General features: G+C 30.0%; 3 protein-coding genes and 1 long non-coding RNA gene across 5 annotated transcripts in view; 2 read left to right on the top strand and 2 right to left on the bottom strand.

Annotated features, from left to right (window-relative positions):
* Positions 1 to 20,707, bottom strand: part of LOC136979084 (complex I assembly factor ACAD9, mitochondrial-like) — a 70,762-nt gene extending 50,055 nt beyond the window's left edge. The window contains exons 1-6 of the mRNA XM_067274994.1: positions 20,430 to 20,707; positions 17,371 to 17,464; positions 15,048 to 15,149; positions 9,781 to 9,887; positions 7,490 to 7,590; positions 3,680 to 3,830 (exon numbers count right to left, since the gene is read on the bottom strand). Of these exons, the coding sequence (XP_067131095.1) occupies positions 3,680 to 3,830; positions 7,490 to 7,590; positions 9,781 to 9,887; positions 15,048 to 15,149; positions 17,371 to 17,464; positions 20,430 to 20,621 (747 nt within the window). The 5' untranslated portion in view covers positions 20,622 to 20,707. The remainder of the gene's footprint in view (positions 1 to 3,679; positions 3,831 to 7,489; positions 7,591 to 9,780; positions 9,888 to 15,047; positions 15,150 to 17,370; positions 17,465 to 20,429) is intronic.
* LOC136979064 (uncharacterized) lies at positions 12,834 to 13,133 on the bottom strand. Its single transcript, XR_010881334.1, has 2 exons — positions 13,031 to 13,133; positions 12,834 to 12,998 (listed from the first exon to the last, which is right to left on the bottom strand). It is a non-coding gene; the product is annotated as an uncharacterized lncRNA (long non-coding RNA).
* Positions 20,708 to 21,017: 310 nt separating the features above from the next.
* The window catches only part of LOC136979092 (ankyrin repeat domain-containing protein 16-like), a 33,960-nt gene continuing 30,171 nt past the window's right edge, over positions 21,018 to 24,806 (top strand). Inside the window, exon 1 of one of the 2 annotated variants that reach the window (XM_067275003.1) lies at positions 21,018 to 21,042. The gene's annotated coding sequence lies outside the window, so the exon portion shown is untranslated. The other variant, XM_067275005.1, reaches the window with a different exon arrangement.
* Positions 21,033 to 24,308, top strand: IntS4 (integrator complex subunit 4). The gene has a single exon (XM_067274988.1). The coding sequence runs from the start codon at positions 21,133 to 21,135 to the stop codon at positions 24,004 to 24,006; it is 2,874 nt and encodes a 957-aa protein (XP_067131089.1). The 5' UTR covers positions 21,033 to 21,132; the 3' UTR covers positions 24,007 to 24,308.

Genomic DNA, 24,806 nt, shown 5'->3' with positions numbered 1-24,806 from the left:
GAAAGACACAGACAGAGAGGGCATATGCCCAGGACACTAAGAAGATGGGCACCAAAATTCAAAAATTGTTATATGGGCAAACTAATAAATTCATACTAAACTATCATATACAATTATGAAAAATTATATTATCATGTGCAACTTGCTCATTTGTATCTTTTAACAAATTAATGTTAATAAAAAAATTACCTCAAATCTTCTATAAACAAAGAATGATTAACTGGACTGTTTGTTATTGATTGAGAGGGATGCTGCTAAAAGGTATCTAGTGTATGGAATCGTCCAGGCGAGCGATTCCCGCTCTGTTTGTAACCTAACGGGAACTTTAGTAATTCAAAATCTTAGTCGTTCGGAAGAACCGTTAGAAAAGATTCGTTGGGAAAGCCGTTGTGGTTTGAATCGATGATCAACGGACGATTGGCTGTTGGAAAATGGCCGTTGGCCGGACTTTACGAAAACATCGAAGTTGATTGGCGGAGAATTTGAACGTCGGCTGCTGTATAAGTAGTTTTCGGCAAAAAAAGGTTGGATCGGTTCTATCTAGGGATCTCGCTATCTCTCTCTTTGGGACTTGCGGAAACCGGGTGTAAGTGAACTCCCGTTGGACTATCACAAACTTTTCCTGACTCAGAGGTGTTGCGAGTGCTAAGTCTGTTAATGAAAGTCGTAAGGTGTCCTTCCAACGAACTTGTACGGAACATAGTCGGTTGTAACTTAGATTAGTGTATTGTGGATACTTAGTTGTAAATGTTATTTTGTATTTATTTTGTATGTTTGTCTCGTCAATATAAACGTTGTGTTTTGTCAAACCGACTGGTGTTATTTTGAACATTACTAGGTACTACTATTTTTATAGTATTTTTTGTACAAACATCTTGAAACCTAATATATTCTAAATTATTTAATTTAATTCCAGAATATTCTAAATTATTTAATTAAATTATAATTACTAAATTTAATAAAAGATAGTGCCTAATGCTCTCCCTAGTGACAAATTATTTAAAAAATTAATTAAAATAATCACAGAAAAGTAGCCTAATGTAATCTGGTAGTTGTTTAGTATTTTTTCATTTATAATTATTAAAGGCATTTATATTTTTAATGAAATTAATCAAATACTGCAGTGAGTTTTAATAATACTTTACCACTTTTTCTGTTGTATTGAAATGTAATATGCATTATATTAATAAAAAGTATTTTTTATGATTTTTACATTTGTAACAGACTAACGAAAGGCTTATTCAAAAGTGCCATATTTAAGTTTGTCCCTGGTGACAAATGCTCTAGCCATGGCCCTGGTCTTTTTAACTTAATTTTTGTAAAAATAAAGTGATTTATTGAGATTGTTCAAATTTAATACTTCAGAAATTTTTGACTTCATTATAAATAAATTAGGAAATAATAAAAGTTGCTTGTATTTTTAGAAGTCAAATAGATTTATCATCAAATAAAATTCTTTTTTTTTAAAGTTATTCTACTCATTAAAGAGAAAGATATTCAAACTGGAATAATGTAAATATTAATCATATCAGTAACATTTACTTAATTCCAGTATTACTTTATTCTACTCTATCTTCAGATTGAATTACACAACTAGAATGATTTTAAATTTCTAAAAAATTTTAATTAATATGTTTTTGAAAGTTGTTCCAAACACATATCTTGTTCTTTGTTATTAATTTAGAAATTTGTATACTCTATAGAAATTCACAATCATTCAAACTGTGTAATTCAGTCCACAGATAGGGTAGAATAACTTTGTAAGGAACTGAGTCCGAACGTTATTTTTATTTTATTATTATTTCCGTTTTATTATCTTTTGTTTGGGGTTTATGTTTATTTAGGACGAAGGTTCCCCACCACTCTCTTGTTAGTAATGAAAAATGAAGATAAAACAACTCACGGAGAAATAAGCGCCATAGGAAACATCTTGCGCACTTGCGCTGCCCGGCGGAAGTAACAGTCCGCAGAAAAAAAATGGAGGGGGGAGTCCCCACAATCACTAGTAGAGAAATACTTGATAAACCGTCTTAAACATCCCAGAAAATTATGATAAATATTTTGTAAACGGTTTATAAGCTTTGTCGGAAACTTAAAGCTGCCAGAACAGAAAGTTAATGTTAGCAACTAAGTATGTAAATAAGAGGAGTAACCCAGCTCAAGTGTGACGTCACCTCACAGTATAAAACACGTACGTTAACCGAAGAAGGAGAGGCGATTTCCAAATCGAGGTGAATTCCAAATCGAGGCGACTGTGAGAGCGAGGTTAATTCGAAAGCGAAGTATTTTCTGATAGAAGTCCAGATTGATAATTGGACGATCCAAGGTGTTAAAGAGGAGTTCGATTGACGATTTGACGATATCGAAAGGATTGAGGAAATAGTTTTCTTCGTATAGTGAGGTGACGGATAGACGTTTAATTAGTAAGAGATATTGTTCATAGTTTCTAAGTATTTGATTTGTCGAATTTCAAAGGGGAATTACTATTAAGTTAAGCTAAGTAGCTAAGTTTATTGTCGGGTTGACTTGTTGATTTTCGTTAATAAATTTTGTTTGGAATTATTGATATTTGTACGTAGTACGTTCTAGTTGCTAATTAAATATATTTGAACTTTTGATCTGACTTGATATTTGTCGTTATTATTATTAATTTTTCGGTGCACGCTTAAAAGCCCAGGCCTGGCAAACTAATCTCGAATCCGCGTAAAGTACCCGTTAGGTTAACGGAAGTTTTACCGACCGTAATTATAGTCGGTTTCCTAAGCTACTAAAAAAATAGTACTTTACAACTTCTGAAAAACATTTCAGCCAACAATAAATTTTTTCAACTCCAAAAGTGAAGTTTGTTCCTTTCTGACTTATTAAGGAATAAGATTTTGTTTTTATTTTGGAAAAATTGAATTAAATAGATGTATGAAATGTGAACTCATGCCTTTAAATTAATCCATCCTACATTCAACCAAATTCACAATCCAAATATTTAAATCAGTATTTAATTAATTTGAACCTATTTAATTTTTTAGTTTCTAACTACACTAAACAGAATGTTAAAAAATGTCTGGTTCAATTTTTTAAGTTCAACAAATTTGTTCAAAGACTGATTTCATAAAATTAGTAATACAATAATCTGTAGGCAAAAAAATTAATTGCCTACATTTGTAATACAGAAAATATTGTCTATCTTATTTTTTTCTTGATTTTGACTAAAAAACAAATTGACTTATTGATGATTTTATATTTCTGGACTGAATATATCAATGATAATTAATAGATTCCACTTTTTTTTTATTTTGGTAGTCCAAGAAATTTGAGATAATTTTGGTTGTGACATAAGAAAATATGATTCATGAATATACTGTATATCAGATTATTATAATCACCAATAACATCTAATATTTGTATCACACTTCTTGTTTCTTTGTCTTCATCTTTTTCTTTTTTTTTCTATTTTTTAATTGTATAAAATCAAAGTGGTTGTTTTAATACATAATTTTTGAAAGCTTCTGCCCATTTAAATGAATTCCAATTTGATTTAACCTCCAGTTTAATACTGGGAATGTTACAATAATTTTAGCTATTATTATACAATATAATAGAATAGAAATATAAGAATAAAATTCTGATTTTATGAATTCTTATCTAATGTTGAAAATTGAATATATAAAATAAAATATCTTACATGTTTTTCAGGTGATGGAATTTTTGCAACAACAATGAAAATATCAGCAATATTTCCATTAGTAACCCAAACTTTTTTTCCATTTAAAACAAGCTTTTTTCTGTCTTCAAAAAATTCTGCTGATATTGATATCAAAGAAGGATCATAGCCTCTATTTGTAAAAAAATTCAGTAAAATTATAATAAAATTTCTGTCTATTCTTCACAATAAATAAATAATATAATGTAATTTTAAAATATATATCAATAGTTTTGTCCAAAACCTACATATACATATATATTATAAAATATATATATCTCTTTGGAGCTGTCAATAGCTTGAAGGAATAACCCAAATGAAACCAAAAAACAAAATAACCCAAAAACCAAATGAATTGAGTGTGTAGCGAAGTTCCAAGAATAAATTTATAAATCTGTTGATTAAATCAAACTCTTGACCATACAAATAAATTTGGGTCATTACAAATAATCCTTTTTTAATAATCCATTGTCAGTTTTAGGTTGTTAACCATCTGTCTCTAGTTGGATTATTAAAAAAGGATTATTTGTAATGACCCAAATTTATTTGTAAGGTCAAGAGTTTGATTTAATCAACAAATTGGTACACTTACTATTTAATAAGGGGAAAGAAGAATGGAACAAGAAAGAAAATTGTTGATAGAGGGTGCTGCAGAGCCTATCATATCAATCGCTGTTGTAATCAAAAGTGTACCATGGAGGTGTCTCAAGCCTAAGTGCTTTAAAAGATGGCATATCACAACAAGTGCAGAGCATCACTCCTGATGCATTACATTCCACAGTTGAGCACCGCCTGGAATACCAGTATGTACTGTAGTTCAGCACAATGGGCATACCGGTATTGTAGAACCTGAACTGGATTGTCAACACCATGCGACAGTGTAAGAACATTAACTGTGACATTTTCCAATAAATGTCATCAGTTTTTGCGCCTTAATTCTTTCTTCTTGCACACACTACATTTCAAACTTTACAGTGCCCTCTAGCAGCAATTTTTTGACTTTTTTTTTCTTGTTCCATTCTTCTCCTCTATTCTTAAATAGTAAGTGTACATATTTTAGTTTCATTTGGGTTATTCCTTCAAACTACTGACATCTCCAAATAGAGATACTTTATTTTATAGCAACCCAGTATATATACAGAAAACCTTACTTTTGTGGCCACCTTCAGAGTAAGTGGTCATAAGTGAGGTGGTCACTTAGGTGGGGAGTTAGGACAAAATTGACACAGAATTGTAATTAAGAGTACAGTACTAAATAGTGCTAAAGGTTTAATATACATAAAAGTAAACAAATAATAATAATAAATTTACACAATACTGTGCATCCTTTACAATATATTCCTATGCAATATAAATATACAGTCAAACCTGTTTTTATGCGGGGGATAGGGACCGCATTAAAAAAAACGCATTAAAAAAAATCTCACGAAACTTCACGAATGGCTGTAAATAATAGTTTTCGCAACACAATTAAAAAAATAATTTTTTTATGCGGTCAACAGGGACCGCATAAAAAAAGTCTCACATAGAAAATAACTCAAAACCGTACGAAATAGAATTTATTGACAACAGATGTCAGCACTTGACTGCATCGTCTGGTCTATCGTCTGTTTTACATATTTTTGTCCAGGTGGTGTTTTGTTGACTTAAAAAGTAAATTATTTCATTTTTCGCATATTCGTGCAATAATATTACTATAATAAGTGCATTTATGCTATAATAAGTTTATTTAGCTATAATAAGTCAACGTAAGACATGACGAATCGCACGAGACTAGTCGCCAACTATACCGCACAAATTAAAAATTCGCATTAAAAAAATCGCACAAATAAAAATCGCACATAAAAGGAGCGCATAAAAACAGGTTTGACTGTATTCACACTTTTATACAGTGTAATGTATTAACACTTAATAATAGAGTAGTAAAATACACACTGCATATACAGTGAATGCAAGCTGTTTGCAATAGGGTTCATTCAAATACTGTAAAGTTCAGTACAAATGGAAATACCCATAAACAGAATCATTATGTTTATGAAATGCTAGTAAAGGTTTTATTTAAATACAGTATTTTAACAGGAGAATTCAGAAAACAGATTTAATAAATGAAAGTCACTAAATATGCAGAAGTGCCCAAGTATCAAAAAGTATTAATAATTAAACTAGATTTTACATCAGGGACATAGATATTTTTCTTCATTGAGTGTTGTAAGTGATGTAGATTGATCATGACTGATTTATACACAGTGTATTTTTACAAAATATAATCAAATTTTGTATAAAATTATTGAACAAATATATAATTGTCTTTCTTCTTACTAAATTCTGGATTCAAATTTAATTTGTTAAGTATAAATAAAAATTTATTTTGTCATCATCATCTGTAAGAGGGATCTCAGCAAACTCTTCCAAAACTTTAGCAACAAAGCTCAATTCCATAAACATTTGCAGTTCCACAGAGGAATTTCAGGGCAAAAGTGAGATGGCCATATAACTGACATGGTAACATCAGTAAACAAATAGTCCAACCTTTCCCTTTTTTAAAATGTCATAACTATGATTCCTTTTATAAGAAAGATACCATGATACCTGAATATTTTATCTAAAATTTCTCTATAAAAAGTTGTACTAAAATTTATGATGAGAATCAAAAAATGGATATAATGAATTTAGCTTGGAAAAACTTTCAAGTACATAAACTAACATACTACAGCTTAAGCAACCAAAAGACTACTCCCACTATTAGTAAATTATCAAAAATTAATTTGAATTTAATTATTTTAAAGAAAAAAATTATATACAATAAAATGCAAAAAAATAATTATTTGATAAATTGGCCTGTAAACAGTTTCTCCTGCTCCAGCTACTATGGAAACAGTTAATTTCCTACCAATGGTTGACTAAACTCATGTATACAGACGGCCAAACGGCCAAGCAGTCAAGGTGGCAGCCTACCACTCTGGGGAGCCCAGGATTGAGTCTGGACGGGTCGAAAAATCCCCAGGAATTTTTCAGGGGGTGGTCTGTCCAGATATGTTGAGCCCTGTCACTCACTATCACCTGACCGCCCCATTGTGAGCCTGGCCGAATAACGAGGCTCACAATGGCCTCTTTTAGCAAGCCCATAATGGGCTTGCTAAAAGAGGCCATCTTAGTGTCCACAGAGTGGAAAGTTTAAAAATAATAAACTAAGTATACAATAAAATTTTAAAATATGAATTTTTGGAAAAAATGTCTTTTTGATATCTAAATTTATAGAATGTTCATTTTAAGAAATTTCTTTACATACTAAATTAAAAAGTATTTTTCATACTTCACATTTTACCAATAGTAAAATTTAAGGTTGGAGTTACCTGAGTCAGAAGAATTTTACCAACTGTGACACCACCCTAAAACATCCAACTGTTACTGTATATTCAGTAACAGTTGGATGTTTTAGACTGTATGTATGTACTGTATACATACATACAGTAAAATCTCACTTTATGACCACATCACTCAGTTATGTGCAGTGTTTTGGAGTAAGGTATTGTACAGGTATATATATATAAATAATATTTATACATACATACACACACAGTTTTATACACACACAGTATATGAGAACTAATCAAAAATATCTGGGACAGAATTTATTGTAGGAAAACAAAATTAGCTTCAGAAATCTGTTTCTTTTTATATTATCTTGTTTTTATGCTGTTATATTACTGTCAATTTATAGTTTATATTCTTAACAAAAATAAATATTTTTATTTCTTAAATTTAGCTATAAAAAATAAATTGAAAACTTACGAATCTAATTCTGTCAAACAAAATGCAGAAATATATTCTCCACTAGCTAATTTCGAAATATACTTTTCTTTTTGTTCATTTGTACCAGCTATTAATATACTCTATATAAATAAATTTAATGAAATTAATAAAATATATAACGTTTCACACACACAAAACTTATTGGTATAATAACCATTTTATTACTTCTTAAGAATTGAAAGTAAATAATTTATATCAGTTATATAATATTTATCATTAAAATTGTGAAATGCAATGTAAGCATATAATTTGTTTTTTCTTACATTTCTGTAAAATTCATTCTTATTCACAGATATATAAAAAATAGGTGTCATTAATTATTTAAGTATTTTTAGAACTTAATGATACATTAAATATAGAAATAAAATAATTTTGATCAATGTTGTAAAAATTATATAATTATTATATTATTTACTTTTGAAAATTAAATGGGAAATTACATTAAAAATTAAAATATTGTTATTTTTTATTAAAATATTTCTTTTTTCATATGATTCTTTTTAATATAACATGTAAAATGGAAAATAAATTAGAATGAATTATCAAAATCATCATACAGAGTATTAAAACAATTCTCATTTGATTATTCTTTATTTATTATTAAAATATTTAATAACATACAGTAATACCTCAACTTACGCGAACCAGGAGTTACGCAATTTTCAAATTTTATCGATTTATCTTTTAACGAATACCAAAAATGAACGAAATTCGAAATTACAAAAAACGGCGTTCGAAATTTACAAAAAACCGCGTCTGCGCATTGACGGGTCTAAGCTCCGTTTTCCGTGTCAAAATGTAATGTTATTCGACAAGAGACTTCCAGGCCGATGATAGGCCGTCAACATCCCGATGGTTGATGCAAAGCGTAGATAATTTTTAAGCTAATAAAAACTTCCTACTGGATACTTTAAAGGTGTAGTACGTTTGTTTTACATTCCAGTAAACGTTTCTCTTTTATCTTTTGTTTGAGCGCCATGCAACTCTTGATAACTCACTCCCCCCAAACTATTGTTCAGCTTACATGTTCAGATGTGTCGCGCAGAATCGACACATAGCTACATTTTATTTTGTGTTTGTTGGGATAGAATCGTGCAGGAACATGATTCCCGCCTTTTTTTTTAAACTGGTAATAGTCGCCGTTACAAAAAAACGGTTGAGGAAGCGACCGTTGGAGTTTGAATGCGTATCCGCTGATTGGTCGTCAGACCGTCACACCACCAGCGGACCTCCGATAAAGCTACGACCATCGGGAATTGCTGATTGGTCAATCGAGATTACCCTGACTATGAAAACCATATTACTTTAATTTGCAGCTCCACTTGGTATCTGTTTAACTTGCAAACTGCAGTAAAGTATTTTAAAATAAACAGAATATGATAACATAGTAATTCATGTTGCTAGTATTTTAAATGAAATAATGGTAAATTAAATACTGTATCTACTTGAATATAAGATGACCTCGCATATAGGACAAGGTGTGACTTTAAAGATCAAAATAAAAAAAATTAGATTTATTAATACAATTATAATTTTATTTTGTTTAATCACAAATAAAATATCAAATGCACATAAATGCACACATTGTCCTGCAAAAATTACTGGCATTTTAAACTTCAAGGAAAAATCTTGTAAAATCAACAACATAATTTGTTCGTGTAAAGCCAGACAATTGGGAACTTTTTTGCCAATTCTTAACAGTTGAATTCACTCTTCGTCGATTACACTTGTGAGTTTCTTTGAATTCTGATTTCCAAATAATCATTTGTTTTCATGTGGGAATGAACAAGAACGATTCAAATGACCCAGATAAAATACTTTTGTTTTTCAACACCAGAAGGAGAGAATCCGGTACAAAATGCAAATACACAGTTTACAATAATTATACAAAAATGAATAGAATCCTTCGCTCACACGTATAGGAAGACCTAAGTTTTTGAAGCAGTGAAAAATGGATAAAAACCTCATCTTATATGCAAGTAAATAGGGTACATCAGAAAACATTAATAAATTAAATACTAATCAACATTTGATAAGCATTTATTTTATTAAATTTCATATTTGTAATATCAAATGCTCCTAAAGTTTTTCTCCTAGTTAATACTGTACTGTGATTTATATTGTATATTGATAGATATATATATGTAAAATCAGTTGTCCAATATAAATCATATCTAATTTTAATTTAATAGTTAATATGAAAACATTATTAAAATTGAAATATATAAGTTAAACTTAGCAGCCAAAAATTATTACTGTAATGACAGTACCTGAATTCCCATTAATTCATGCATGCTAAGAATACGAGATATTGAAGGATTTCTTCCAACTGTTTCTGCTAATCGAGCATATTCAGTGAAAGTAAATCCTAATCCTCCTGAAATAAATATTTAAAAATTCAATTAAAAGATCAATTATCATTAAATCTTTTTTAAAGCTATAATTATTCACAGTAACAAGTAAGTTGTACAACATGAGTTCCTGCTGCTGGCAAAGCATGGCCCATAAGGCCCTTATGCCATAAAACTTCAATAAACAAATCAAACCAATAAATTTAATGAATACATTAAACTTATTGAGTCTGACAAACTCAATAAGTTTAATCTATTGAAAACAAAAAATAATCTAAAACAATCTTCTTGTGTCATCTGTAAAATGTTTTCTAAACAATTTAATCATATTGTTAGAAATTTAAATTTATTTATAAAATTGCATTAGAACAAATTACAAACAAGCAATTATTTATTGTGACATCATCACAATGCTGGGCTGCAATTTTTAACCATTTTTTAATTTATTTAATTTAAAATATATGCTCTCCACCTCAAATTAGTAGTGGCTTAGTCCTGTACATCATACTTTTCCTGTTAGCAATAGAGTCATGCTAGTCATCTATCTAACTCCTTTAAGAGGTAAATTTTGAATTGAAATAATGTGACTTCTGATTTGCACTGGAAGTTCATATATATTTAATTGGGGCCACCTGCCCCTGAGCTTTCCATATATGGAAAGCTTAGGGGCAGGAATCAACATTCATTAAGGAACAGACAGACAAAGAACAGGACAGATAAAGAAGATAAAGGACAGACAGCAGACAACAGTGGGAATTTACAGGTCTACAGTTTTTTTCAAATTGCAGCCCAAAAATCATAGCCATATCTATCCAAACACCCACAATTCATAAAATACATATATGAAAAAATAGTAAATATTCAGAACTTATTCACAAAATAAAGTATACAAAGAGAATGGATAAGACTTATTGTGTCTAATACTTCTCTCTTGCACAGTCACCATATTACATTAGGTCAAAGTGAATATCAGTGGAAGGTTTTTTAGCTTCATGCAGGAAAGATTTACAGTGAAGTTATCTTAATATTGCAATAGTTTATAGAAAGTAGTAGAGGAAAAAGGAAAAGATTCTGTTTGATCTATGTGAACCTGAATAAGACATAATAGTGTTTCATGGGAACATTTACTGGTCTTTATGGAGAAAAAGAGTTACACATTGCATAGAAATACTGTACCAGATTTCCATGCAATGTGTAACTTGGTGATTGCAATAGTGGAAGGACATGTCCCTCCACTACTGCAAACATCCAGCAACATGGCATGTTCCTCTCTAGAGGGACAGGCCATGTTGCTGGATGAAGTAATGAAAGATGTATAAAGGATATTTAATAGTGCTTGTTATATGCAGATGACATTATACTAATAGACATAACAAAAAAACATGAAGTAGTAAAACTTAACAGATGGAGAATGACATGTCATGACATGAGATTCAAGAGAAGTGGAGATCAGCAGAGAGAAAAAAGAATATATGAAATATTACTTTAATGAGAATAGGAAAACAGAATATCTTGGCAAAAGTGAAAAATCATAGAAAACACAAAATGACAAATTTAAATACATTAGATCAATAGTCCAAACAAATAGAAAAACTGATGAAAAAGTGGAATAGTACAGGTTAGTTGAAATGGAGCTAAGCCAGTGATGTATTATGATTGAAATGTGACACTAAGAGTGAAAAATCACTTCTATAAAATTGTGGTCATTTCTGTAATGATATAGTGTGTCATAACTAGGGATTGCAATCCAGCAGTGTTTTGAATCCAGCTGGATTTTTGCTGAACCGACATCATTCCAGCTGGATCCAGCACAGATGTATTTTTAATACAATAAAGTGTTATCTATCTATCTATCTATCTATCCAGCAATTTATGGTTTTTTTAAAGAAATAAAACATTTTTTTTTAAATACTTAAGAAACTTTTATTATTTAGACTGGTCACTATAAATCAGTAAAACTTCTTACACATTTAGGTAGTAAACTTAACTTTGGTTCGGTTTAACACTTGAGCTAGAGATAATTAACTTTAAATGTTTAGTTAGATTATAATTATAATGTAATCTTTAAGTTAAATAATAGCAAAGTTAATTCTATTAATTAATTTATATTAAAACATTATATTATAATAATGTAAGGATGGTTAATCAGTGGCTAAGTGGCTATCAGTCTTACCAGTTTTCATATATAGGCTCTACATATCAGTCTGTAGTTATTTATAACTAATTTAATTATTTGTGTTAGTAAAGTAGTGAGTAAGTAATTAGTAGTAGTCTAGTAGTTAGTTATTATTATCACAATCATGAATCACACACATTCATATCATCATATATCTAAGATACTGATACTCATTAATTTAATTAACTATTTAACTAACTAGGTAGTCTCAGTTTCTCACTAATTTTCACAATAAAATTGCCTAGCCTAGCCCACTAACCACTTATAGAATAAAAGTTAAAAACTCTTACTTAATAGAATTAGAGTAGAAGTTATAAAATATTAGTCTTGTCTTGAATAAAGTATTTTAAAGGATTAAATAAAATTAAATCAATCACTTATGTTATTTTTTTGACTTTTCTGGAAGTAGGATCTCAAGAAACAAATGATATTGATGGTGTTGTCTCCTAACCTACTTCTTAATGAACTGTATATATATCCCACTACAGAGAAGGCCCTTTCTGCCTCTATGCTAGTTGGTTTCAGGGTCATCAAATAATCATAAGTCAAAGATAAGTTTTCACCTCTGACTCCCTCACTTTCATAAACAGCCATTTCCTTGTTTAATGACTTATCATAATCCTTCTCAGTACTAGTTTCTTTCCCGTTCATGAAGGTTTCTTTCTCGTGCTTTAGTTGGATCTCCAATTCTTGTTCCAATGTGAAATTCAGGGAATCCAGGTTATCTGGATCATCATTTTCAACCACCGTAATATCCTCTGCCATTGCTGCTGATTCCACTACATATGTATTTACACGATTCAGCATATTTTTCATCTCCTGGTGCATTACATTTTTTTACGGCATTGTGAAAGAATAATCGGGCTTTCTAACTTTTTGGTCATACTTTTTTGGGTTCTGTATGTAAATCAGCATCCCTGTGACCTCGGTAAGATGCCGTTCTCTGATTCTTTTGTGGAGTCTTTTGATTCTTTGCCTCGGAAAGGTCAGCACTCAAGATTAAGTCCTGGCTTTTTAGTTTGTCTAAGACAAATTTCAGCATTGTGTCAGCAGTTATCAAACTCGACTCTCTTCTACAGAGAGCTTCTACAGCCAGTTTAGATAGTACTCTTTCTAAGAGTAATTGATATGTTTATATTATAATTAAATAATATAAATAAATAAAAGAAATAATAGTCCTTATGTAAAGGTCGCCTTTGGCGGCCTGAGTCAAAGAAATCGCCCGACTGAGATAATTGCTCCCACCTGGAGCCGGGGTCATAAACGGCCGGAAGGATCAAAGGTGGAGCGTCCCCACTTAAGGGTCAATGTGTTGGCCACGTGCCGGCCAGCTTGAGAAAACAAAAATAAATAAAGCACGGACGCAAATGTGAGCTACGTTGGCGGGAGATAGGGCGGACGTCTTGGAAGGCTCTAAGAAGGGGAAGGAAGTGATTGGTCGCAGGAGGCAGTGCCAGAATCCCTTAAATTGGAAGGGTGGCAAAAAAAGCGAGGAGAAAGGGCGAGGGACCTGGTACGTGGCGGTCTCTAACAACAGGCAGACCTTTGAGGCGGATAGAGAGAGTGTTCTCCTCTTGGAAAGTCCTCTGGAGAAAGGTTGTTGTAGAGACGGACGGCCACGAGGTTAAGCCATCTCCGGAAGAGTGACTCGTGTTCCCAGGCCAGCTAAGTCGACGTGCTGCCTCACAGCTTCGATACTGTAGTGTACGTAATGCTGTTGCATAGTGTATATCTTTGTAAATATTTGTAAATAAACTGTATATAACTAATTATCGAGTGTGGAGGTGTGACTTTCAACGGACCATCAAACGGACAACCTCGAGGCGTAAAGAACGACTCGGGACGGAACCTTTGTAAAGATCACGAGACGAGTAAGAAGGATCTTCACTCCTTATACAAAGAATAAATACTATAAAAGAATAAATTGTACTATAAAATGTATAGAGTACAATTATTTTCATATGCTAAATATACATTGACTACAGTTTTTAAGTTGTTAGATTAACCTCAAAACAGAAGTAAAAATGTCTGTAACTGTTTCTCTGTTTTTTCTTTCTCTTTTATCCTAAACAAAATGATTAACAAAATTATTTTGAAAGAAAGAAACAGAGAAAAAGGCTTGTATTTATTTAAAAAGTTCTAGTAAACATATCTCAAGATACAATTTAAGTAGGCATACAAAAAAAATACTTTGAATGAATGTTGTTGATACATGACTAATAATTAAAATAATGGCTAATCTGGCCACAGTGCCCCTGGTGCCTCAGCACACAGTTTGGAAACCACTGTATTAGGTACTGTACATGTATTTAATACAGAGTTTCTCAAAGTGGGCGATAATGCCCCCTTGCGGGCGGTGAGTAAATCTAGGGGGCGCTGGAGGCAGGGTACTGAACGGTGACCAAAGGCAAAAGTTGGGATCACTGATAGCTGTTCCCTTTCCTCTGTTAAACTGATAAGAGGAAACAATGTGTTTAATAGTTTCCAGATGTTGAGAACAATGTACAGTAAGGGCACAAAGTGTGAGATTCATAGAAAAGTTTTCCTAAGACTATTTCCAATCCTTTCTCACACAAGAGAAAATGGGTTAGGAAGCATCGGGTATAACTTTATGGAACAAAGGGGGAGGTGGATCAAAAAAGTTTGGGAATCACTGATCTAATACATTAGACTGAAATTTATATTGGAAAAAAAAATAGAAATATTGTAACAAATTTTTATTAAAAAAAATGAAATAAATACATAAATTTTTCATTTATTAAGAATATCTCTACTTATTTTTAGATAAAACTCACACAGTCATAAACCATAGCAGAATATTGAATTAATCAAAGACCTAATTACTAGATTCTTTATCAGCTATAACTGTACTATTAATAGCACAATTATAGTCTTCTAATCAGGTAATTAGGTTTTCAATTAAACATTATAAAAATTTATTTATGTTTTCTTTTCTATCATTTTCTAATTTATTCTTTAATAAATTATTGAAAATTTTTATATTACATACCATATTCAGAAGGAACCATAATACTAAAAAGACCCATTTTCTTTAATTCATCCATAATTTCATTAGGTATTTGATTATCATTATCAATTTGATGAGCATTAACTGAAAAAATATTCTGATTAATATACACATCGTAAAAGTGGAAGATACTGAATTATTTAATATTTATATTATTGCAAAATAACATGATACAAATTCCAAAAGAAGTAAGAAAAAAATATAAAACTTTTGATCATACTGTTTTTGAACAATTTACATTTATCTTCCAAACTCAAAAAAAAATAATAATAATAATAATGAGTTAAAATACATTGACAACTTTAAGAAGATAGATACATACAATATAATTAACTTAAATAACAGATCTTAAATATCTATATTTTAGAGTTTAGCATCCATTTTCAGGCATTGGAGATGGAATAAACGTCCTTAGAGTTGATGAGGAGCCCTTCAAGATGTGGTTGCAGATTTGTGCAGATTCTTCTGATTGGTCAAGTGCCTTAAAAACTTGGACTCATCCTAGAAGATCTGATTATAATTTGCCCTGATAAAGTGAAAAATGGTATACCTGAGAAACCCAATGATGTATAATTTACTAAAGAATGCTAAGTTCACTAGGACCTAGCTTCTAGATCTGGAATTTACAGGACCCTGGTCCACAATAATCTATTCTCTACAGATTTGTCTTCTCTAGGCTGCATTTTCTGTTCTCTCCGAAAAAGTTAGAAAGATATAAATATAACATACAAGAGGAGATTTATGTACAGTACCTTTCTATCTAGATTCACTGGTGCAAATGACACTCAGATCTTCTAGCATTTAAGACACCTCATCTACCCTATGTTCATCAAATCATAAGAATCTGCACAAATCTAGAAACACATCTTGAAGGGTTCCTCATCAACTCTAAGGATGTTTATTCCATCTCCAATGCCTGAAAATGTAGATTTATTATATATTTGTCAACATGGACATTAATCATTAACAGGACAATTATACTGGTGTTAAGCATTTACACAAGAATGAGGAAATGTTTTCATGTTCTGTTAATGATTAATGTCCATGTTGACAAATATATAATAAATTGAATAAGGACAGTCAGGCAATAATAATTACTCTAAAATGTAGATATTTAAGATCTGTTATTTAAGTTAATTATACTGATGTATCCATCTTTTTAAAGTTGTCATTATATTTTAACTTATTTTGTTTTGTTTTTTTTTATATTTTGTATGCTTGACTTTTTAAATTCATATTTTGATCTATGCCTTGTCATATGTTCTATTCGACTGTATTTGAATTGTTCAATTTCTTGAGGATGGTCTTTTAAAATGACCAAAAATGTTTGCATTAATTAAACATATTTCCCCTTCTGCTAAAAGATTTTCAAGGTATTCAAAGATATATCATTGTAAACTATCATGATGACTTTTGAAACATTCCAATTTTCCAGATGTTTTGTTGATAGCTTTGTTTTTCTCATTATTTGGTTCCTACTCAAGAATTTAATTATAATTTTCTGTCTTTTACTTAGCATAATCTTATAATTTTCTAAAATATAACAAATTATATTTAGTTTTTGAGTATGATGACTCCATTTAAGATCAGAGGAAAAATAAAAATTCTAAAATTTAGGAGACATAAGTCTCCTAAATTTTAAAAGATTTTTCTATTAAAATCTTTTAAAAACTAATCAAGAAAGCTTATTCTAAAATGATTGATGAAACCATATGGAAGTTCTTATTTGAACATTTGATTCAAATATTTTTATGGTCTGAAGATGTGACAGAGAAGTCCAAACAAATGTTTTACCAATAAAAACTGTAACTCTTATAATTTTAGCATTTTTGTTTTTCTCTTGAGATTATATTTATTTTCTGTCAATGACATAAAATTGCTTAACAATATACATTTTAAAATTCTTTTACATTAATAATAGGTTCACATTTGCTAATATACGAATTTCATTTCAAAGTTAACTTTATAACTTGAACATAACAAATTCTATGGGGTACTCATAAATAATTTTAAGATCTAAGACAGAAGATGTAAATGTCAGTAAATTTAACTAATTATATAAATTAATTATTATGAAAGTATAATTTAAATTGAAAGTTTTAAACATGTGAAATACCATAGAATTAGAAACTTATATACTATATTTTTACCTAACTGAATTACTTAAATGCATAATTAAATTAGATGAAAAGATTTTTTTTCAAGTAACTTTTGCTATCTATAATATTTTACTTCTAATAATCATTACAATCCTATATATATATATATATATTTTTTTTTAAATAAAATCTTATGTATATCTTACCATTTTCTGTAAAAAATGTTTTTAATTTGTCATTAATTTTATTTAATTCTGAGAGATCTTCTCTGGAAAGAACTTCTGGATATATCAATACATCCTACATAAAAATATTTTTAAATTAAAATATTTAGTATGTATGTACGTATGCAACAACTATTTATGTTGAAATTATTTCACATATATGCATAACAAAAATAAATTTTTCAAAATTATGCAATCAGTTGAATTTTATAACATATTTAACTTTTTATTCGATTTACTCAAAAATATTACATTTACAGTGGGTGATCGGTTAACAAACATAATCTGTTCCAAGGCCACATTTGCTACCCGAATTGTTTCTTAACCAATTATTGATTTACCATAGATTTTCATGGTAATTTGATTAATTTGTTCTGGAGACCCCAAAAAATAAATAAAAAATTATATATTTCTTACTATGTTTATTTACATGTAATAACAAACTAAAAGCAACCTCTCAATTTTTTCATGGATGGCACATCTTTGTTTCTTAGATGTGATTTTCGTTACTGCTTTATCTGCTTGAGTCTTTTTGATTACATCTTTCTTAGCTAAGATTGTGCTTACTGTAGACCTGTTGAAGCCATACTGCCTGGCAACATCAGACCTCTTCCCACTCTCTACTTTGGCTATTAGTTTCTATAGCAAACACAATTCTTGACACTCCACTCTTTTTAGGCCCCATAATATTATCAGTTTTCGTAAATAAAAAGTTCAGAAAAGCACTTACAAAAATTCAGAGAACAGAAATTAACTAGTGCAAAAAAGGTTATGTATACAACAGTGAAAGTCTCATTCCATAAACCATTCATAGATACCATTAAAATATAGTTTTACAAATGTTAAATGCAGCATTGCTTCTTCTTGTGTTAGTTCTGTATGTTCATTATCCAAATATAAAAATCTTTCGCGAAAGTGTTTGTTGTCCGATTTGTTTGCAGTCCAAATTGTTCATTAACCGATCACCCACTGTATTTTTATATATTTATTTCCTACACAAACATATATAAATATAAATATATTACTTATTTACATACATCACTGAATGAAGCTCTGAATAAGTCAAAAAGGATTTTGTCTGTGATCAAAGTTTAATGTAACAGCAAAACCACTAAACATGATTTTTTGTAAATATGTATAACTCAGCAAGACCAATGTTGTGACAAAGCAATTTTGAAATTTGAACTACGGACCAAGATATCATCAAGATAACTACGGATATCAAGACATAAGACGGATATAACATATCAAGATAACTACGGATCAAAATTCATCATGTTGATCTCAATGTAAATCAATTACATTTATCTCTATGATAATTTTTTATTTTAGATTTAGATCAGTTTTAAATCCTTTTTTCACACAGTTTTAGTTATCTTCACTGCAAAGCTGAGTTTCATTTTCTTAAAAAATACCTAGTATTTACAGTACATATCATAAATTCTTGTAATTGTTATAATAAACTTTAATATTGAAGCATTGAGGCATAAAATGGCTACTTTATCTCGGTCGCTTGTAACTAGTCAATGTAATATTAATCATATATTACTGTCCAATATAATATGTGCTGCTTGTAGCTGTTTATCAAAAAATTTTATAGAAGGAGAACAATTACTGTTAGCAGAACATGTCATTTTATGTGGTATTATCAAAACAAATGAGCAAGATTATTCTATGCATATTTGTGCTCTGTGTTAAAAAACATCAGTTTTGACATCTGTCTCACCAGGGCCGGATTTACAAGCTATGTAAGCTATACCTTAAAGCTTCAGGTTCCAAGGGCATCAAAAATTCCTACAAGAAAGAAAATTGAAATCAAATTTTGTAATAAAAAATTTTCTTTACAAACCAATAAAATATAACTTACTTTACTTTTTATTTTGTGTAGTATTTAATTAATATGTTTATGTTAATTCTTCTCTTTTTATGATTGACTTCTAAAATTGTAAAAGGTTGGTAAGGGACCCTCACAAGAGTTCATCTTAGGGCTTTGAAATGCCTAAATCTGGCCCTGTATCCCCCACAAAAAATTACTGGCATTTTAAACTTTAAGGAAAAATCTTATAAAATTGACAGCATAACTTGTTCATGTAAAGCTAGACAATCGGGAAACTTTTTTTGTCAATTCTTAACAGTTGAATCATCTCTTTTGGTCGATTACATTTATGAGTTTCTCCTAATTCTGATTTCTGGATCATCATCTGTTTTTCATATGGGAATAGATGAAAACTTATATCGGACTCCCTTATGGCTTTGGAATTGCAAGTTGGAACGCAACAGCAAGCTTTGTTTTTCCTATTGCTATTCATCTTTACTGCTAATACAGAAGATTCAAACAACCCAGATAAAATGGTTTTGTTTTTTAAACATCAGAGGGCTAGCATCCAGTGAAAAATGCAAATATTGATGTGTTAATAAAATTTCTCTATTTATAGATTGATTCTACATAAAAATATTAAAAACATGAAAAACTGGGGGCAATCCTCTGAAATCAAAGATATCTAATCACTCTATTCATCAGGCAATTTATAGTATCTATTATAATAGATATCATGCTAAAATAAATATGGATAAACTGACTAATAATTACATTTCAAAACATAAATTGTTTATTTACCAGAAGATTTTTCAGAATGTGTAGATTTGAGCATTTAATTGTTTAAATTATAGAATCAATGTATTAACAGCAAAGTAAAGATATTTGAAAATTATTGAAATGCTGTACTTTAGTGGCTAATATTATATCTTGAACTATTAAAACTCCATTTTGTTCTAGTTTCTAGTTTAATATACTTCTATCTTCATAATTATGAAAATATAATTAAAGTTAATAAATTTTAAAGGATACCAAATGGGTAAAAATGCAGCTCAGACTGAGACGGTTAGGACCTTATCATAACTGTAGACCATACCCATAGGAGTAATGGGGAGTCTAAAATTTGGAGGATCCAAACCTTTCATTCACAACTGCAATTTTACCGTTAAATGCGAATCTTAAATAACTTTACAAATTTTATTTTTTTTAAAAAAGTATATTTTACCGTATTAAATGATCCTAAAAATAAATTTTTAACAAAAGGAGGTTGTTTAATTTTCTTTAAATACGGTTTTATCTGTTTTGGTGGCTCCGATTTAGGATGGGTAACTTGCGAACAATAATTACTTAAGGTAAATGTTTTTAATTCCTGTGTTAAATTCACAGTTTTTCTAATTGTTTTCCTTAATATTGACATCTCGTTATAATTTTCTCATAACATCAAAAACACAAAACAAAACGAAAACACGTGGGATTTTAAACCGCGTAATTGTCCATTGTGAATTGCGGCCACGGCGCCACCAAAATTTTTGAATCATAATATCTTCTATGGAATTAGTATATTTTCGTTTTAAAAAATTATTGCTCTACTTTTATTGTTATGTTATAAAATATGTACATAAAAATTATTTGACTTGATAGTGAATCATACAATAGTAATCTTTTTACTATAATATTATAATTTTTAAGATTGTTTTAAAATTTAATTATAAATTAATAATATTTAATCCGAAATTCGTTTTAATTTAATAAAAATAATAATACATTATGAAAATAAACATTATGTTAAAATTTTTTTAAAGTAGATACGCGACTAGCCGTTGTCAACGAAGTTAAAGGTAATTACTATTGGCTTTTAGGTTTAGTGTGTTGTTTTTGCTATAAATTTTAACGTAAAATCGATATATAAAGATTATTTTTGTGTAAGAATGGCGGCATTGTTGAAGAAACGTGCTCTTGCAGAATATAGCGAAGTTATAGAAGAATTGCCGAAACCCAAACCTTTGAAAAAACTGTGTTTAAGCAAGAAACCATCTTACCCGGGAACTGTCGATTTGGAATTATTAAAAACGTGTAATTCCTCAGAATCTTTACAGTTACTGATAGAATTATCAGATTCTTTGCCAAGTGAATTGGAAGATGTGATGTCTGTTTATAGAGTTTTAATGGAACATCTTCATAAAGAAAGAGAATCTGCAGTTAGAGTAAAAATAGTTTCCATCTTGAGACAACTGGTTGATAAAAAATTGATTGAATCAAACTGCTTTTTAGATGATATTGTCCCAATTATAAAAAGTGAAACTTCTCATAAAGTATTAGCTCACTTAATCGAGACGTTTCACGTTTTAGGGAAAGTTGGACACAATGAATTAAGAATGCAGCAGAAAATATTACATATAACTAAGCAGTATCTGACTGACAAAACCCATAGTGTCGTTTCTGCTTGTCTTAAAGTGATAAGTGATTTTACGCCGGTCGATATACACTCAGAAACTAATTCTTTAACTTTAAAAATATTGGGAGAATATAGTCATAATCAAGATCCTAGAATTCGTACGTCGGCATTACAAGCTCTAGTTCATTTGCATAATAGAGGATTAAAATTAGATTTAAGCTTGTATGATGAAGCGTGTAAAGCTTTGAATGATGATTATGAAGGTGTAAGAATGGTAGCTTTAAAATTAGTTAAAATCCTCAGTTTTTCTTATGCCGATCATATGATCACTCTAGATGGAGGAACAGAGAAAATAAGATTATGTGATGATATATTTGGAAAAATATGCGAAGCAATAAATGATCTGTCAAAATATGTCCGTGTATTAGCGGCTTCACTTTTGGGTGAGATGAAACATGTCAGTCTTCATTTTTTGGAACAAACGCTTGACAAGAAGTTAATGTCAAATTTGAGGAAAAAACGTTCCGCTCATGAACGTCAAAAAGAAAATTACGAAAGTGGTGAATGGTCAACGGGACAGAGATGGGCAGATGATGCACCAAGGGAAGAATTAAATATAGAAAGTGTTAATTTAATGAGTTCTGGTGCTTGTGGGGCATTTGTTCATGGTTTAGAAGATGAATTTTATGAAGTAAGGAGTGCTTCTCTTGATTCCCTTTGTCAATTAGCTGTCTGTTTTCCAAGTTTTGCTGCTCAATCCTTAGATTTTTTAGTTGATATGTTCAATGATGAAATTGAAGATGTCAGACTTAAAGCTATAAAATGTCTTGGTTGCATTAGTCATCATATTGTTCTTAGAGAAGATCAACTAGAAACAATACTAGGTGTTTTGGAAGATTTTTCTATGGATATAAGAGAAGCTCTTCATACCATGCTTGGCAGTTGTCCCCTGTCCACAAAATATGGTTTAAAATTATGTATTGATAATCTCTTAGAAAATTTGAAAAGATATCCCCAAGATAAATTGTCAATTTGGAAATGTTTAAAACATGTTGGTGCTAATCACCCATATCTGACTCTACCTCTTGTTCCAGAATTACTTGGTATACATCCATATTTTGATAGTCCTGAACCTTGCATAGATGATCCAGCCTATATAAGCATTCTTATTCTTGTTTTTAATGCTGCTGCTAGTTGCCCAACTATGATTCCTTTATTTGAAGAACATACTTTAAGACATTATTCATATTTATGTGATACATTTCCAGCATTTGTGTCAAAATTAAATTTGCCCAATCAATCTTGTACCCCTTCTCAAGTTACTTCATCTACACAGCATTCACGAGGATTTTTACAGCAAGTTCTTGATCAGATTGATAATGCAGAATGTAGGAGTTCTTCTGCTAAACAAGGTTTATTGCAAATAGCAATAAGAGACTTGGAAAAATTGTCAACAGTTGAACCAAGCCTTTCTGCTGCTGCTAGCTGTGCTAGTTTATATATTCAATGTCAATTACTTTTGGCAAAACTTCTTTCCAATAAAAATTGGATGAATCCATCTGTTCTGTCACCCTTGCAAAATAGTGCTTTGAAATCTGGTTTGGAGCAGCTTTTACAATTAACTTATTATTTGAGTCATCAGTTTTTAGGTTTATACCCTGAAGAAATTGCATATATCAGACAGTTGCGAGTAAGAGCACTTGCATTACAATTAGTTATTGTTATTAGAGGTAGTAATGTTTCTGCTTTGGCACTATGTGAAAGTTTTCTTGAGCAGGTTGAAGCTTTACAGTCTGATTTACAAGAACACAATATCAATCCAGATAGCTTTACTCTAGCAATGTTTCGAGAATTAGAAACTTTAGAAGAACCTAAGCCAGGTTCTGTTGCTAGATTACTTCAACCACTATTACAGGCTTATCCTTGTCCATCATTTCATCTTAACACAAGTGGAAATTCCTTAGAAAGAATTAAAAAATCAAAAGCAGTAATTCACGAACCTACAGGAGAATCTGATAATCCAGTAAAATTTACTGCTGGGCTTGTAGCTGGATTGACATTAGATGCTCAGATTGAAAATGTTAATGATGTGAAAAATGTTCGTGTTAAAGTGAAGTATCCTGATCAGCAAGTTCAGTTAATATTACCAAAGTTATCAGAATTTAAACTTCAAGACAATCAAAATTATAGACTTTATACTGTTATTTTGTTATCTCATAATGTTTGGTCAGAAGCTTGCCATGTAGAGATAAGTTTGGTTTTAGATTTTAGTGATACTGAAAATATTGCCAGTATGAAAAGCAGTGGTAAACCATGGTTTGGAAGCAAAATGGAAGATCAGACTATTCCACTTTGTAAACCTGTTCTGGGCTATATAGCACCAAAACCAGCAAAAAAAGGAATATAAAGTTGAAATAAAATTTTTTACTTTTGATAAGTTTCATTTAAACATTTGTAATATATGTGAATATAGTTTATCTATTAATTTTTTCAACATCCAGTATTAAATGTTTGTTTGTGTTTAATGTATTTCTATACATTTATAATAACTGACAATATATCAATACCAATCTAGTATAAATAGAAGTCAATTCAAATTCAGAGAGTCTGTGGTTAGTTATTGATCATTTGGCATCCTGTATGATTCTAAATTTTTGCCTTTAGAAGAGATAGTATAATTTAAGATTAATAAAACTAGTAATGTGCTTATTTGATGTGAGAAAGTGTGGATTCAAGTTCAGAAACAGGCAACACTTTTAGGTATTCTAAATTATTGGTTGAATGAACTCAATACATCTAATTATAATTCTTATATTTTCTGATAGTTACTTTAGTCTAATATGACATTTGATTATTTGGTTATTTAATTTTATGAGTATTAAAACAATTATTTTATGTATTTGATAATTTTTTAAATTAAATGTTAAATGATATAATTGTCCAGATTTGGATATAGAAATAATATATGTGCAATAATAACTTGTTATATCATCACTATATTAAGACATTTATATAATGGAAGTAAAATAGAAATGTTTTAGTTGTTAAAATATTAATTTTAAATGATAATTAAAATGCTACCTATATTACAATAATATACTGTAGGAAAAAGATGACAAAACAGTGCTATAATTGTAGGACAAAGACTAATTTATAAATGTTTTTGTTCTATAACTATATTAATGAAAATAGCATTTTAGAATATTA

Source organism: Centruroides vittatus, unplaced genomic scaffold, assembly GCF_030686945.1.
Source record: "Centruroides vittatus isolate TY-2023 unplaced genomic scaffold, ASM3068694v2 contig_577, whole genome shotgun sequence".
Lineage (NCBI taxonomy): Eukaryota > Metazoa > Arthropoda > Arachnida > Scorpiones > Buthidae > Centruroides > Centruroides vittatus.
Note: the sequence above shows the minus strand (reverse complement) of the source record. Positions and strands in the feature narration are given on the sequence as shown.

Coding starts and splice junctions, on each gene's coding strand:
- IntS4 (XM_067274988.1), top strand. CDS start 21,133: ATGGCGGCATTGTTGAAGAAACGTGCTCTTGCAGAATATAGCGAAGTT.